At 36.0% G+C, this 18,703-nt stretch overlaps 1 protein-coding gene across 3 annotated transcripts in view; it reads right to left on the bottom strand.

Annotated features, from left to right (window-relative positions):
• The window catches only part of VPS37A (VPS37A subunit of ESCRT-I), a 45,034-nt gene that overhangs the window by 6,158 nt on the left and 20,173 nt on the right, over positions 1-18,703 (bottom strand). For all 3 annotated transcript variants that reach the window (XM_044760645.2, XM_044760644.2, XM_070499920.1), the window contains exons 5-9: positions 9,721-9,946; positions 8,160-8,230; positions 4,072-4,199; positions 3,932-3,990; positions 3,786-3,854 (exon numbers count right to left, since the gene is read on the bottom strand). In XM_044760645.2, the coding sequence (XP_044616580.1) occupies positions 3,786-3,854; positions 3,932-3,990; positions 4,072-4,199; positions 8,160-8,230; positions 9,721-9,946 (553 nt within the window). The remainder of the gene's footprint in view (positions 1-3,785; positions 3,855-3,931; positions 3,991-4,071; positions 4,200-8,159; positions 8,231-9,720; positions 9,947-18,703) is intronic.

Here is an 18,703-nt window from a genome sequence, read left to right as displayed (position 1 = left end):
GCTATAGGGGTGGATACCCAACACAAGAGGAACCAATCCACTGGCTGCAAACTATTAAATGAGAGAAAGTGGGCAAATCATTGTCCTCTCTTGGGGATTTAGGAATCAGATCATTGTGGTAGGCATCCTCTAGGATGATCCCCAATGATCCAGACCTCCTGGTATTCCTGCCCTTGTTTAAGCACCCTCCCCTTGAGTGTGGGCTAGGACCTAGTAACTCGCTAACCAACAAAAGATGGCAAAAGTGATGGGATTAGATTTAACCAACGAGGCAAAAGACTGTACACTAAAAACTACAAAACATTGTTGAAAGAAACTGAAGAAGACGTAAGTAGAAAGACATCCTGTGTTCATGGGTTAGAAGATTTAATATAAATATATATTTTTTAAGATTTTATTTTTTCCTTTTTTCTCCCCAAAGCCCCCCAGTACACAGATGTATACATTTTAGTTGTAGGTCCTTCTAGTTGTGATATGTGGGACGCTGCCTCAGCGTGGCCTGATGAGTGGTGCCATGTCCATGCCCAGGATTTGAACCAGCGAAACCCTGGGCTGCTGAAGCAGAGCGTGTGAACTCAACCACTCGGCCACGGGGCCGGCCCCCAGAAGATTTAATATTGTTAAGAAGACAATACTGCCAAAGTGATCTACAGAGTCACTGCAGTCCCTATCAAAATCTCAAGATTGTTTTTTGCAGAAAAAGAAAAACTCATCCTAAAATTCATATGGAATCTCAAGAGACCTCAAATAGCCAAAACAATCTTGAAAAAGAACAAAATTGGAGGATTCATACTTCCTGATTTCAAAACTTACTACAAAGATACAGTAAGCGAAACAGTGTGGTACTGGCAATAAGAGGAGACATAGAGATCAATGGAATAGCGAGCCCACAAATATACTCTCCCATATATGATCGAATGTTTTCAAAAAGCGTGCCAAAACCATTCAATGGGGAAAGGACAGTCTTTGACAAATGGTGCTAGGAAAACTGGATATCTGATGCAGAATGAAGTTAGACCTTTACCTTACCTCATGCATAAAAATTATATTGATCAAAATGGATCAAAGACCTAAATGTAGGAACTAAAAGTATTTTTAATAATAGCCATCCTGGTGGGTGAGAGATGGTATCTCATTGTGATATATCATACACAGTAATGTACAGGAATGCACCATTTTCGTATCACCCTTGTCAACACTGGCTATCTATTTTTACCAGTCTGACTCACACAGATGATGTGATTTTGCTTATTATTATTATTGTAAGTTTGAGTGTCTTTTCAAATGTTTCCATTTACTTATTCACTAAGTATTTATTGAATACCTAGGTATTGGGTATATGAGGGGCTAAAACAGGACAGGTTCCTGCACTCATGGCACCAACAGTCTAGTGAAGTGGCTTCCATACTTTAGAGTGCAGATTCATCATCCCCAGAGATTCTAAGTGAGCACATCTAGAGGTGAGCCTAGGAATCAAGGTTTATTTTTTAAGTGTTTCAAGAATCACTTCAAGCAATTCTTATAAATGGTCCAGGAGTCAGAATAACTTGTATCAGAATGTTTATTGGACATTCCTATTTCTCCTTTTGTAAGTTTCCTGTTCTTTCCTTTGCCTTTTTGTAAAGACTCTTTATAGACCATTGGCATTAATATTTGTCATATATATGCTACAAATATTTGTTCCCTTTTCTTTACTTCATTTTTGATATTGTGATCTTCAATATATACAAGTTTTAAATTTGTATATAGCTTAAATATATCAATTTTTTCTTTTATGCTTCTGCCTCATATATCATGCCTGAAAAGGATTTTCCCACTACAATCTTAAAAAGAATCCTAGGAGATAGTTGCCTCTCATAATCTTATGGTTTCCACTTAAATCCTTACTGTAGAGTATCTTTCTGTGTATGGCATGACATAGGGATCTAACTTTTTTCTAAGTGGACTGCCAGTTATATAATGTATTAAATCCTCTATTTTTCTAACCAATTATTCATATACATCAGTCTGTGAACTGCAGAGTCTGTTTCATAGAACAATTTTTTTCTTCCTACAAAACTACTCTACTGTTTTAAATAATGAGATTTTACAGTATATTTTGATGCTGGGAAAGGGAGTTCTTCCTCATTATTTCTTTTGGTTCAAGCTCTTCCTAACTACTTTTATCCATTTAGTCTTTCAGATAAACTTTAGAATAAATCTATTAAAATTAAAAAAAAAATACTTCAGGGATTTTGATTGAAAATATACTAAATTTTTAAGTTATTTTAGGAAGAATGAAATCTTTATAATATATATATTTCAGTCCATGAATATTATATTCTGTTACTCCATTTACTCAAGTTTTCTTTTATATCATTCAGTAAGGTTTCCTAACTCACTTCATTAGGTTCAGTTCTAAATATTTTACAGTTTTCTTGCTTGTAAATTTATTTTTGTTTTCTAGTTCATTTTGCACTGGTAGTTTCTGGAATCTAGGAGAAAACTTTCTCAACTGGCTAGAATTTTTGCTTATTTGTTTTTGGTCAAGAACTGGTTCACCTTTCTTTTACATTACCCCTCCTTTCTTTTTCTTATCTTGTTGCAGTGGCCAAAACCTCCCAAACAATGTTAAACAGCAGTGATACTGGGGCACCACTGTCTTATTTGTAACAATAATGGGATCTTGGAAATGTTTAGTCATTAAGTGCGATGTTTGCTGTTGGTTTCTAATTTCTTTATCAAATCAAAGAATTAATTTCTAACTTAGTTTACTCACAATTTGTATAAGGAATGCTGTGAAAAGCTTCTTTAGCATCTACTAAACTCTAACATGTAAGAGTACTTCAGCTGATTCTCTCAGATTTTCTGGTTAAGAGTGAGGGAGGACTGCTTATGTTTGACTCCTGACTCTGGTACTTTCCATTAATATGACCTCAGGGAAGTTATTTAATATCCCTGTGCCTCAGTTTCATGTGTAAAATGGGAAAATAGTAATAATACCTACTTCATAGAGTTTGGGGGGAATAATGGGCAATATATGTCAACAGCTTAGTGCAATGCAAGAGACACAATAATTACTCAAGGTTAGCTATTATTCTTATATTCTAAAGGATGATATTATCTGAAATTCATTATAAATTTATATTCTCCTTTACCATCATTTTTTTGCTGTTGTTGTTTTATTTCTATTTGATGTTTTACTACACTGGATTTACCTTCCAGAATTACTGATTTTAAATAAAACAGAATATTGTTAATTATGATGTTGGTTATTGATATGAGATATAAGATTATATCCTCTATTCCCTTTTTATTTTTAAAGGTTTATTTTTTCAGAAATATGGGTTGAATTTTATAAAATGCTTTTGATTGTTCATATAACTGGATTTCTAGCATAAAATCTATTTGTGGTGAATTGGACTTTATCTTTTTTATATATTATATTTTCCAACTTGCTAATTTTTAACAGATCTGTATATAAGCTTTCAAGTGTGTCTAGGTTAAAGCTTTTTGTTGTTAGATTTTATTACAAGCGTTAAACTGGCTTTATAATAACTTTCCCAGAAATGTTATTTATGGGCTTTTCATATTTTTCTGTTTCGGAACCAAATATGCTCTTGCATGAGCACAAATGATTTATAATGCCTCATAATTGAGAGCTGTTTATCTGCATTTAAACGTATCATGCCTTATAAACTCTGAATATAATAAATGCTTTCTGATAATAATGAAGGTAGGAATGTGGCTCATGCACATTAAGATTAAAAATTCTTATGGTAAGGAAAAGAGGTAAACAATCTTACCTCACTAAGTTCATGCTGCCTTTGCATCTTCTTTTCGAAAGTAGATTTCATTTGTGTAAGCAATTCATACTAAAAAAGAAAATAAAAGTGCTGTTTTATTCTGTTTTAAAATTGTATGCATGTCTTCAAAATGATAACTAACTCACCTTATCTAAAACAGTTTGCCTTTTCGCTTCCAAACTGGGCTCCAAAAGGAGATTTTTTCCTAGGAGATAAATTTCTGGTTTATTTCTAGATAAAGGTCACATTTTTTCTTAAGAAATTTAAGAAGTAAGGGAAGACATACTGGCTAGCTCCTCAATGCTTTTGACTAAGTCATCCTTGTCGGTAATGATTTGTTTTAGTTGAGGCAAAGTCAGAAACTGTTCTAGTAACAGCTCCTCCTGTTCATTCATATCTGTGAGCTGTGACACACTAGAAACAAAACAAAAAATATGTTAATGAGTATCAATCGTCTAGTTTTCCTCCATGATGATAAATATTCATAATTTTTCAGTTTTATTCAGCTGATAGGGTTCTAAATAATTTTTGAAGTACAGACATACATCATTTTATTGTGGTTTGCTTTATACATCATTTTATTGTGGTTTGCTTTATTGCACCTCGCAGATACTGTGTTTTTTACTAGACCCTCCACCAGCAAAAAGATTATGACTCACTGAAGGTTCAGATAATGGTTAGCATTTTTTAGCAATAAAGTATTTTTTAATTAAGGTACGTACATTGTTTTAGACATAATGCTATGGCACACTTAACAGACTACAGTATAGTGTAACATAACTTTTATATGCACTGGGAAACTAAAAGATTCACGTGACTCTATTGTGATATTCGCTTTATTGTGGTGGCCTAGAAGCCAACTTGCAATATCTCCGAGATATGCCTGTTTTTATTTTCATATGTACACATTAGAAGGCAAATTATAACCTTAAAAGCAAATAAAACATCAACTGCAATGGAACATAAAGTAGTCTGAACATAGTGTCAAATCACTATAGCAGTGTGAAGACTAGGGTGCATGAACAGCCGTAACAATCTCCCCATTTTAAGCTCTGTGCCTACTTAGCTGATAGGTGTGTGGCTGTCACAATAAAAGATATGTGTATGTTTCTGTGTGTGTGTACATATGTTCATAAAATATTTAAAGAAAAGCAATCATGGAAGGCTAAAACAAAAACAAAAATCAATATCCATAGCATAAAAGAGGGAACTGGGCAGGACAGGAACAGAAGCTAACCCTTTCTGAACGTAGCTTCTAGTCTGGACTACAGAGCCATATAAAAGCATTATATAATTTAAAAACAAAATTAAATAAAAAAGGAAAAAAGCAGTTTCTAAAACCCAAAGCAAATGGAAATAAATGAGTTATATAAACATCTAGAGTAGTATTTGAAGAGACTTTAAAAAGCAGCATTTGGCTATCATCTCAGTGTGACATATCCTTAAGACAAAAGAAGTGGAAAAAACAAAAATAAACAAAACTTTTTCTTCATTCAATAATCACAGCAATAACACTGGAATTGTTGTTTTGAGGAAGACTGGCCCTGAGCTAACTACTGCCAGTCCTCCTCTTTTTGCTGAGGAAGCCTGGCCCTGAGCTAACATCTGTGCCCATCTTCCTCTACTTTATATGTGGGATGCCTACCACAGCATGGTGTGTCAGGCGGTGCCATGTCCACACCCAGGATCCAGGCCGGTAAACCCCGGGCTGCTGGGAAGCGGAACATGCAAACTTAACCACTGCGCCACCGGGCCAGCCCCTGGAATTGTTATTTTAAAAAGAAACATGTGCCTTTCAGAGAAAGGGCTGACTTCACGTCAGGGAAAAGAAATGTTCATGATGAGCCCATGGCATTTTTGTTTTGCCAGAAAGGATAGAGACGCCAACTTGAAGGGTTTCCTATCGACTAAAGATTGGACTGTTTAAGCATAAAAAAGAATAAGGATTTAAACACATTAAAACACATCAAACATATTTTTTTAAAAATTTAAAGTTCATAACACAAAAAACTACAAAAACAAAACCCCTTGCCTATCAGAACCTTTGGAGCTTGCTTGTGCATCAACTCATTATTCTGAGAATTGATGGAGAGAAAAAAATCAAGCATTTATCTTGCCTTTCCTGTATGAAACATATTTCAGTCTACTAAATAGTTGATTTAGGAACATTCTTCTTCATTGAATTCTGACTATTTCTGGCAGTAGGAAATCACGTTTGCAACTCTTAATGAAGTAATGGATAGTCAATGATTTCAGGAGTTTCAACCTGTTTCAATCTTCATGTCCCTAAAAATAGGGCAAGGAGACATCATTGCTGCCTCACGCGATGTAACAGGGTGTAGTCTAATTATGATGTAAGTATTCTTACCAAAAGAAGTGAAGCTAAATCTTTTTATTTCTGCTTTATTGAGATATAATTGGCATATAACATTGTGTAAGCTTAAGGTGTACAATGCAATGATTTTATAAAAGTTGATACTAAATCTAATCAAAACTCTAGATCTAGCCACCAATAGAAGGAAATATGAGAAATAGAGGAACATCTTCAATGGTACCAGAAGGATACAATCAAGCAAAAACAGGATATGGGAAATTCTATAGGACAAATAACCAATTTCTTCAATAAATATATAAAAACAATATGAGTACAATTTATATGTATCATATATATGTATTTATATGTATATGTAAATATATGTATGTATGTATATGTTTGTGTGTGTGTATATACATATATACTTATATATATGTTAATAAAGGTGGGGAGAAATTGTTGACAATTAAAAGAAACATGAGATAGGGGCTGGCCCTGTGGCCAAGTGGTTAAGTTCGCATACTCCACTTTGGTGGCCTAGGGTTTCACTGGTTCCGATCCTGCGCAAGGACATAGCACTGCTCATCAAGCCATGCTGAGGTGGCATCCCACGTGGCACAACTAGAAGGACAAGTAGAATATACAACTATGTACTGGGGGACTTTGGGGAGAAAGAAAAAAAACGACTAGGCAACAGATGTTAGTTCAGGTGCCAATCTTAAAAAAAAAAAGAAAAGAAAAAAGAAACATGAGACATACAGTATTCAAATGAAATTGGTAGACCTTGTTTTGAATCCTCATTCAAATAAACTATCAACAAAAAAATTCAGTTATTAAGACATTGACGAAATGAGATAATATTAAGAAATTATCATTAATTTTGTTAAGTATGATGAGGGATGTAGGTTGGGGTTATGGTAAAGAAAAGTCCTTACCTGGTGGAGAAATTTAGTGAAGAACTTGTGGGTAAAAATGATATAATATCGGGATTTGGCTTAAAATAATCCTGACCCATACCCACACTTACCCAAAAAAGCTGGAAGAAGGGTATATGAAGCAAGACAAGCAAAGAGGTTCACCTTTTTATATTTTGGACATTTTCATAATAAATTTTGTAAAAAGGAAGGAAGAAACAAAAAGAAAGAATCCTTTATAACATGGGAACAATAATAGTACTACTTCATGGAACTGTTGCGAGCATCACAATGCATATGAACTCTTAACACGTATGTGGTATATGGTAAACCTTCCTTAATTTACTATTATTAGCAGAAAATAACAAATCACTATTTCCTAAAAATGACTGTGAAACATGGGTCAAATAAAGCTAAACTTCATTTTTTTATGATAGAATTTCTCATGGGTATTTGGCTGTACATCCCTGGTGGGATATATGCTAAAGAAAAAAAGAACTGCAAAAGAAAAATTTTAATTGCATTCAGTAGTCTTACTAGTAACAGCCTCATCAACATTGTAAACCTTCAACTGGAGTATAAAGGATGGAAGGCTTCCCAAAATTGAGTGGCCACAAAACACTCTAATCATGGAGCATCTGAGAGGAGCAGAGTTCCATGAAAAATGGTACCTTAAACTTGAATATTACAAACTTGCCATAAATTTGAGTAAAATTTGCCTCTATAAAAACACCTTGCTATTACTTTATGAGAACGTTAATCTATTTCTCTATGTACAAAGTTCTACCTACAAAGGAACAATGAAAGTGTCTAAAACAGGCCAAGATATATTTTGAAATCTCCAGGAAGAATGTATTCAGAAATAATTTTCAAAAGAAAGAGAAAGGACCTTGTTATCCCTGGTAACTATTATATCATTCCTAGCATCTAGAAAAATCTCTGGGTACATACTAGTCACTCAATAAATACAACCTATAAGACATAAAACTGATTTATAAAACTTTCCCAACTAAGACAACCACAATATGGGAATAGTGAGATTTAAAAAAATCTTTTCATTTAATATGGATATGAAAATGATGATCTGGTTCATATTTACAAATAAAATAGGCAACAAATACCAACATTACTCTCAAAGTTTTTTACCTTAGCTCTGAGAGTTCTGGAAACACATCAGGGACATCTGGCATCTTGTAACCAAAACCATTTTGGCTTATCTAAAGAGAATTTGAAATGGTATTAAATTTCAGCTATCTTTTTGACTGCTCCTATTTACTTATGAAAGTCATTTTTAATTTACTACATCCCCTAACTGTTTTCATTATGACATCTTCATCTTCACACTTTACATTGTCCTTACTCTCCCCTTCTTTCTTCATTCTATTTGTTTCAGTGTAGCTTTATACATATAGGGCTACTTTTTTTTTTTTGGTGGGGATGTGAGCACCTGTGTTAGCTGTCTTTCTTGGGCAAGTATATGGCTATAAAATAAATCTCTTCAGTGTATCTGTGACAAGTGCAGAGAATTACCTGTGGATTTCATTGACATAATATGAATACATTTGTCTCAAGTGAAAGGCATTAGGCATAAAGTTGGTGAAAGTCTGAATAGTTACATACCTAAGTGTGATGAGACAGTAGGGTAGATCAGGAATAGAGTGCCCATTGTTTAAATATAGATAAGTTTTTAAAATTGAGGACACTCGAAAAGTTCTCTTGTAATTTTGTTTATACTACTAACTGTAGTTTGTTCATAATACTCATTAATACAATGATGAAAGTTTTTGGGAAACAAAAGTCCACCTGGGTCTATATTCTACACTATTGCAAACATTAAAATTAGCAAAGTTGGATATAATAAGGTTTTACACTATTTGAGTATTTTTATGGGTGATATTCACTAAGGGTTAAAAATCCTTTTATATGGTTTTTAAATCCTTTTATATGTTTTATGCACAATGTATGACTCTCTCCCTCAGTAACATCCCATATGGCAACAGTTCTCAGCTTAATTTAAGAACACAGAATGTTTTAAATCAATGAGGCCCCTGAAACCCCCTAGCATGCTATAGCAGACCCTCCACAATCTGATACCTGCTTCTCCTACATGATCGCTTCTTCTGCCTTTGCCTCCATCCTACAGGACAGCCAGAGATCTAGTCTAGGCAGCTTCACAAATAGGCCATCTGGTTTATGCCTCCACAGCTTCATCAGTGCTGCTGGCTCTTTAAAGAATGCTTTACAGAACCCCTTGTCATCCTGGCAAATTCATTACCATCTCTCAAAATCTGGCCTCAAGATAAATTCATACGTTTATCTGCCTCATTTTAACTGAACACCTACTATAGGTATCAGGCACGGTTTGCAGATAAAGTGCTAAGGATAAAGTGCTGAAAAAGACCAGAATCACATTTTCTATAAAGGCATCCTGTCTATTTCTACCTTGGTCCCTGGGAGCACTGACCATTCCCTCAACTGTGCTTCACCATAACTCTAGACTATCTTTTCTACTCTATTGGAAGTTCCTTATTTACAATTATTTGATTATTTGTTGGTCACCTCTCTGAGTTTGTTACCTGAGTTTAAAATGTAATTTAATCTTTATCTTTGGTGCCTAACTTACTGGCTGGCACAAGGAGGCATATAATGTTTGCTGATTGAATGAATGTCTCAAAGGTACAAAATATAGATAACTGAAGATACCAACCAGTGCTGAAGTGTCTGTCGTGGGAATGGGTAACGGCAGATTTGAAAGGACACCAAATGAAGGAGCAGCAGGCTTGGCTGTTGTATAACTTGTCGTTGAAGAGGAAACAGTGTCAGCGACAGATAAAGAAGTAATAGTTCTGTTAGCTTCTTGTGGGGGAAATGGAGAAAGAAATGGAAACCCCTGAGAAGCATAAGGAGGCATCCCACCTGGGTTACTGTATAAACTAAAGAGAAAGAGAGAAGAAACATTAGATTTTAGAGATAAATTTGTAAAATTATTCCTAAATTGTTCTAAATAACAATGGTTATGCATTATAGATGGGATCTTTACTGCAGGTGACACTTATTATAATTATATAACTGAATTAAATACTATGTAAATTGAAAAACTATGAACCCCTGTAAGAAGTGAGGTTTCCATGAAAAAGAAAAGTGTTTTAAAAAAACATACAATTCAACTGGTCAGAGCAGAAGTGAATAGACAGGCCATTATTGAGTTTTGGGCACTCCATTAGCATCAGTCAGTATCTTCATAGAGGGAACATAGAACATTTAATCCATAAAATTTATTCAAGTGGAAGCTGCTTAGTAGCTTTCACTATATTGGGAAAATCTGACTGAAAGTCAAGACTACTCTTCTAGAAAATTTTAAAGTAAAATTAAATGCACAGATGAGCTGCTAAAAATGTTAAAATATTAAAAAGAGATGCATATAAAAACATGTATATATATTAGAAAAAGCTGTATACCAGTATGTACTTAGGATTTAATCAGATAATATTTATTTTTGCAAGATAATAAATACTTGGATTCTGGTTCAAGATAGTGATGTAGGAAGATCTTGAACTCAGCTCCTCTCATGGACACAGTGAATCTACAATTACATATGGAAAAATTTCCTCTGAAAAAAACCTAAAAACTAGGTGAACGACTCCTACGCATTGGGCAAATGAGAAAAAAACCACTCCGAAGCAGGTAGGAGAGGCTGGGACACAATCTCCCCATAAACCTCACCCTTGGGCAGCGACCTACAACTGGGAGGGAACTCAAAACCTAGAGCTTTTCCCTGAGGAGTGAAGGGTGTGAACCCCACACTGGGCACCTGAACGTTTAGGACCTGCACATGCCCCAAAACATCCACCTTTGAAAACCAGTGAGGCTCATATCCACAAGACCCACAAGGCTATAGCAAACTGAGAAACAACTCTTAAAGGGCTTGCATGCTCAGACCCACTCGCCCAAGGGCCCAGTTCAGAGGTAGCCAATTGAGAGGTGCCCAGACTTTATGTGAATGAGGCTCATTTTCTAATCTTAAAGCATCAGCATGAGAGGCAGGCCTGTAATTTAATACATATCTAGGGGCCTGCAGGAAGTCCCTGGGGACAGAGGCTGGCAGGCTCTATCCTTATGTTCCCTATCTGCCTTGCCCCAACCAGTGGATGCCATCTTTGAGCTCTCCTTCTGCCACACTCTGGAGCACCAATATCTCCCAGAGGGGAGCTTCTATGTGCATCTAGTGTCCCAGTTTTTGTTTGGTGCTCTGGGTTTGCAGCTGCTGCCCAGGGGATGTCCCTGGATCATGTGGCTCCGGAGGGAAGGAGGGCTTCTATTCCAGGGTCCCATGAGACAGTAACAATTGGAGAGACAGTTCTGGACAGGCTACCACCCCAGGGCACGGCCTAGGTAGCAGACTGAAACACTCCCCCCCAAAACTTTCTGTGAAAGAGGCCTATTTGCTTGTCCTGGAGGCGCACGCTTCTGGTTCAGCCGACATCTAGAGGCCTACAGAGGTCTCTAAGGGAACACAGGCCAGTACACATCATCTTTGCACTCTCCTTTTGCCTCACTAGAGTTCACTGATATCTCTCAGAAAGAGCTTATACACTCATCTAAAGCCCCAGTTTTTGAGAGTGCCACACAGAGGACACCTCCAGATGGCCTGGCTCTGATGGCCAGTGGGGTTTACGACTGAGGTCCCACAGGACTGTATATACTTGAATACTTTAAAAGTTGCTGCCTAAGGGTCTGGATTCCAATTAGCCTGAATCTAGGTGCTGACTGACATCCTCCCCTGTGGGACACTGACAGGCCTTGGCACACCCAAAACTACTGGGAGATATTAAAAATATAGGCTGCTTGGACAATCACAAAAGTTGGAGAGACAATCAAGAGCTAGGTCAGGGTTGAATGATAACGTTCATCTCCTACATGAGGCCAACCCTTCAAGACAGAGAAGTGGCTGTTTTATCTAATGCATAGAAACCAACATAGAGAGTGTCAAGCAAAATGAAGAAACAGACAAATATGTTCGAAACAAAAGAACAAGATAAAACTTAAGAAAAAAGCCTTAATGAAACAGATATTAAATAATTTACTCAACAAAGAGTTCAAATTATAGTCATAAAGATGCTCACTGAACTTGAGAGAAGAATGGATGAACACTCTGAGAACTTCAACAAAGAGATAGAAAATATAAGAAAGCACCAAATAGAAGTCACAGAGCTGAAGAATACAAATAACTGCACTGAAAATGCACTACAGAGGTCCAACAGCAGACTAGGTGAAGCTGAGGAAAGGTTCAGTGAACTCGAAGACAGGGCAGTGGAACTTACCCAATCAGAGCAGCAAAAAGAAAAAAGAATTTAAAAAAGTGAAGACAGCTTAAGGGACTTCTAGGAAAACATCAAGTGAAGTAACATTTGCCTTATAGGGGTCCCAGAAGGAGAAGAGAGAGAGAAAGGGGCAGAAAACTTATCGAAAAAGTAATGGCTAAAAACTTCCCTAACCTGGGAAAGTAAACAGACATCCAGATCCAGGAAGCCCAGAGAGTTCCAAAAAGGAAGAACCCAAAGAGAACCACACCAAGAAACATTGCAATTAAAATGTCGAAAGTTAAAGACAAGGAAAGAATCTTAAAAGCAGCAAGAGAAAAACAACTTGTAATGTACAAGGGAACCCCCAATAAGACTATCAGCAGATTTTTCGGCAAAAACTTTGCAGGCCAGAAGGAAGTGGCACAAATATTCAAAATGCTGAAAGAACACAGATTCCAACCAAGAATACTCTATTTGGCAAAATTATCACTCAGAATTGAAAGAGAGATAAAGAATTTTTTAGATAAGCAAAAGCTAAAGGAGTTGATCATCACTAAACTGGCCTTACAAGAAATGTTAAAGAGACTTCTTTAAGCTGAAAAGAAAAGGTGCTAATTAGTTACAAGAAAACATATGAAAGTACAAATCTCACTAGTAAAGATAAATATATAATAAAGGTTGTGGATTAATCACTTGTAAAGCTAGTATGAAGGCACAAAGACAAAAGTTGTAGAAACAGCTATAACTACAATAACTAATTAAAGGATACACAAGACAAAAAGATGTAAAATGTAACATCAAAAACAGAAAACGTGGGGGATGGGAGTAAAATTGTAGAGCTTTAGAATACAAAAAAAATCAGAAATGAAAAAGGAGATGTTACAACTGATACTACAGAAATATAAAGGATCATAAAAGACTACTATGAACAATTATATGCCAACAAATTTGACAACCTAGAAGCAATGGGTAAATTCCTAGAAACATAAAACCTACCCAGATTGAATCAAGAAATAGAAAGTATGAGTATACTGATTAGTAGTAAGGAGACTGAATCAGTAATCAAAACCTCCCAACAAACGAAAGTCCAGGACCAGACAGCTTTACTGGTGAATTCTACCAAATAATCAAAGATGATTTAATACCAATCCTTTTGAAATTCTTCCAAAAAACAGATGAGGAGGAAATACTTCCAAACTCATTTGACAAAGCAAGCATTACCCTGATATTAAAATCAGACAAGGGTGACACAAGAAAATTATAGCCCAATATCCCTGATGAAGATAGCTGCGAAACTTCTCAACAGAACTTTAGCAAACTGAATTCAATAATACATTAAAAGGATCATACACCATGATCCAGTGGGATTTATTATGGAGATGCAAGGGCAATTCAATACCTGCAAATCAATCTCATTAACAAAATGAAGGATAAAAATCAGATGATCATCTCAACAGATGCAGAAAAGCCTTTTGCTAAAATTCAACATCCATTTATGATAAAAACTCTGAACAAACCAGGTAAAGAGTGAACGTACTTCAACCAAATAAAGAGCATATAAGATAAGTCCAGCGCTAACATCATACTCAATGGTGAAAAGCCTAAAGCTTTTCTTCTCAGATCAGGAACAAGATAAGGACGCCCATTCTCACCACTTTTATTCAACACAGTTTTGGAAGTCCTAGCCAGAACAATCAGGCAAGAAAAACAAATAAAAGGCATTCAAATTGGAAAGGAAGAAGTAAAACTGTCTCTATTTGCAAATGACATGACATTACATATAGAAAACTCTAAAGACTACACCAAAAAACTTTTAGAACTACTAAACAAATTCAGTAATGTTGCAGGATACAAAATCAATATGCAAAAAGTTGTTGCATTTCTATACACTAATAATGAACTATCAGAAAAAGAAATTAAGAAAACATTTCCGTTTACAATTGCATCAGAAAAATAAAATACCTAGGAAGACGTGAAAAATCTATATATTGAAAACCACAAGACATTAATAAAAGAAATTGAAGATGACACAAATAAATGGAAAGATATTCTGTGCTTGTGGATTGGAAGAATTAATATTTTTAAAATATACTACTACTCAAAGCATTCTACAGATTCAACGCAATCCCTACCAAAATTCTAATGGCACTTTTCAAAGAAATAGAACAAACAATCCTAAAATATGTATGGAACCACAAAAGACCCTGAATAGCCAAAGCAATCTTGGGAAAGAAGAACAAAGCTGGAGGCATCATAATCCCTGATTTCAAACTATATTACAAAACTACAGTAATCAAAACAGTATGGTATCAGCATAAAAACAGACACATAGATAAATGGAACACAACAGAGATCCCAGAAATAAACCCACGCATACACGGTCAATTAATTTATGACAATAGAGATGAGAACATACAAAGGGGAAAGGACAGTCTCTTCAATAAATGATGCTGGGAAAACTGGACAGCCACATGCAAAAAAATGAAACTGGACCACTGTCTTATACCACAAACAAAAATTAACTCAAAATTGATTAAAGACTTGAATGTAAGACCTGAAACCACAAAACTCTTAGAAGAAAACATAGGCAGTAAGCTCCTTACATTGATCTGAGTAACGAATTTTTGCATCTGACACCAAAAGCAAAGGCAATAAAAGCAAAAATAAACAAGTGGGACTACATCAAACCAAAAAGCTTCTGCACAGCAAAGGAAACCATCAACAAAAGGAAAAGGCAACCTATTAAATGGGAGAAATATTTGCAAATCATAAAGCTGATAAGGGGTGAGCATCCAAAATATATAAAGAACTCAAACAACTCAATAGCAAAAAAACAATCCAATTAAAAAATGGACACAAGAGGGGCCAGCTGGTAGGGCAGCGGTTAAACTCACACATTCCGCTTTGGCGGCCTGGGGTTTGCTGGTTTGGATCCAGGGTGCGCACATGGCACTGCCTGGCAAGCCATGCAGTGGCAGGCGTCCCACATAAAAAGTAGAGGAAGATGGGCAAGGATGTTAGCTCAGGGCCAGTTTTCCTCGGCAAAAAGAGGAGGATTGGCAGCAGATGATAGCTCAGGGCTAATCATCCTCAAAAAACAAAAACAGGACACAAGATCTGACTAGACATTTTTCCAAAAAACATACAGATGGCCAACAGGTACATGAAAAGACTGATTGTCAGCATCACTAATCATCAGGGAAATGCAAATCAAAACCACAATGAGATATCACCTCATATCTGTTAGAAGGTCTAGCATCAAAAAGACAAAAGATAAGAAATGCTGGTGATGTGGGAAAAGGGAACCCTTGTACATCATTGGTGGGAATGTAAATTGGTGCAGCTACTATGGAATACAGCATGGAGGTTCCTCAAAAAATTAAAAATAGAACTACTATATGATCCAGCAATTCCACTTCTGGATATTTATCCAAGGAAAATGAAAACAGTAACTTAAAAACTTAAAACAAGTGTACCCCCATGTTCATAGCAGCATTTAATAACCAAGATATGAAAACAACCTAAGTGTCCACTGATGGACAAGTTTACAAAACGTAGTGTATATATACAATGGAATATCATTCAGCCATAAAAAATGAAGAAATCCTGCCATTTTTGAGAACATGAATGGACCTAGGGCATTATGCTAAGTGAAATAAATCAGACAGAGAAAGACGAATGCTCTCACTTAAAAGCAGAATCTAAAAAGAAAACCAACAAGCTCATAGATACAGAGAACAGACTGGTGGTTGCCAGAGGTGGAGGGCGGGGGGTGGGGGAAATGGGTGCAGGTGGTCAAAAGGTATAAACTTCTAGTTATAAAATGAATAAGTCATGGGGATGTAAAGTACAACATGGTGACTACAGTTAGTAATACTGTACTGCATACTTGAAAGCTGCTGAGAGGAGATTTTACACAACCTCATCATAAGAAAAAAACGTTTGCAACTATGTATGGTGACTGATGTTAACTAGACTTATTGTGGTGATCATTTTGCAACATATACAAATATTGAATCATTATGTTGTACACCTGAAACTATTATGGTATGTCAATTATACCTAAAAAAGATAAATATTTTACATTTAAAGTCTTTTTTTCTCTTAGAGAAATTCAGAGAGAATTAAATTTTAAAATAATTAGGTAAGTAAGGCCTAAATGCAGATAAGAATTGAAGATAAGATAATTGAAGATAAGAATCTAAATACCAATATTTGACTTAGTCACTGTGTAAAGGATAAAAGAACTCATGTTTTCTTTTTTTTTTTTTTTTTTTTAAGATTTTATTTTTTCCTTTTTCTCCCCAAAGCCCCCCGGTACATAGTTGTGTATTCTCCGTTGTGGGTTCCTCTAGTTGTGGCATGTGGGACGCTGCCTCAGCGTGGTCTGACGAGCAGTGCCATGTCCGCGCCCAGGACTCGAACCGACGAAACACTGGGCCGCCTGCAGCGGAGCGCGCGAACTTAACCACTCGGCCACGGGGCCAGCCCAGAACTCATGTTTTCTTAAAATGAAATATTAAATATTTCACTTTGTATTTGTGGTATAATAAGAAATATATTTGGTCTTTGACCAAGTTCCTGGCATAGAGTTCCTAAAACCTTGGTAATTTGCTAAGTGATAGGAATCTTTTTTGTTATTCCCAGCACCAGAGTTTACGCTAATGCCATGACTTAGGCTGGGTCCTTATGTAGTCTCAGGACGGGGCTGGTCATCAGAAAGACCACATGACAGAAGGCTGGAACTTTCAGCTGCACCCACCAACCTCAGGGAAGAGTGGCGCTGCAGATTAAGCTCTACTAAAACTCTTCCACAATGAGATCTGACAAGCTTCCTTGTTGGTGACTGCATTCATATGGCAGGAAGGTGGTGCCCCACAGTCCATGAGGACAGAAGCTCCTGCACTGGGGACCCTTCCAGACCTTGCCCTCTGTACCTCTTCATCTGGCTATTCTTCTCTGTATCCTTTAAAGTATCCTTTATAATAAACCAGTAAACATAAGTAAACGTTTCTCTGAGTTCTGTGAACCACCCTAACAAATTAATCGAATCTGAGGAAGGGTCATGGTTAACCTGTAATTTATAGCCAGTTGGTCAGAAGCAGAGGTAACATCCTGTGGATTTTCGATTGGTGTCTGAAGTGGGGCAGTCTTGTGAGACTGAGCCCTTAACCTGTGGGATTTGAAACTATCTCTAGACAGAGAGAGTCAGAATTGAGTTAAATTTGTAGGAAACCCAGTGATGTCCCCTGAAAATTACTTGGTGGTGGTGGAAAAAACAGATTTCAAAGTATTGAAACATGTTGCAAAATAAATAAAGCTTAAACAATTTTTTAATGGGAGTGCTATCACAGTCACGCACCACATAATGATGTTTCCATCAAAGACGAACTACGTATATGACAGCGGTTCCGTAAGATCAGTACCATGTAGCCTAGGTGTGTGGTAGGCTACACCATCTAGGTTTGTATAAGTATACCCCGTGATGTTTGCACAATGAAGAATTTGCCTAACGACGCATTTCTCAATGTATCCCTGTCATTAAATGACGCATGACAGTATTTCATTTAATGACACAAATTAACAAGTTGGAATTATGTTGGAAGAAAACATTTGTCTCAGATTTTGAAATGTATAGTGATACTAAACTTTATATAGAAAAATAAATAAGCAAGAATAGAAGGAAAAGTATCTGAAAAAGGACGGTAAAGAGAGATTAGCCCTGCCATATAGCAAAAACAAATTATAAAACCTTAATAATTAAAAAATACTTTTTAAAAGCATAATACTGTGAAAGGATAGGTAGATCAATGGAACTGAATATAAAAATCCAGAAAAAGCCCAAACACATATGGGAATTAGGATAAATCTCAAATAAGTGAAAAAGATCAATCATTAAATAGTGTCAGGACATCTGGGAAAAATTAAATTAGAGCCAGACCCTCATATTTATAATAGGATAAAAACCAAATGGAGCAGAGATCTAAATGTTTAAAAAAAAATCTTAAAAGAACTAGAAGAAATCAATGGGAGATTATAACCTTGGGGTGGGAAAGGACTTTCTGTGATCCCAAATTCAGAAGTCATAAAAGAAAATAATAAATTCCATGACATTAAAAAAAAACCTCTATACAACAAAGCCCATTAAAAGTAAAGACAAATAAACAAATTGGGGGAAAATATTTGAAACTCATAGCACAGACATAGGAATAATTTCTCTAGTATATAAAGAATTCCTACAAGTTGATAAAAGACTAGCAACCCAATAGCAAAATGGAGAATAGGATAGAATACACAGGTTACAAAAAGGAAAGAAAAACATCTCTAAATCACAGGAAAAGATGTTCAACTTCACTGTTAGTAAGGTAAACAAAACTAAAACTATAT

The sequence above is a fragment of the Equus asinus genome, chromosome 27 (genome assembly GCF_041296235.1).
Source record: "Equus asinus isolate D_3611 breed Donkey chromosome 27, EquAss-T2T_v2, whole genome shotgun sequence".
Lineage (NCBI taxonomy): Eukaryota > Metazoa > Chordata > Mammalia > Perissodactyla > Equidae > Equus > Equus asinus.
Note: the sequence above shows the minus strand (reverse complement) of the source record. Positions and strands in the feature narration are given on the sequence as shown.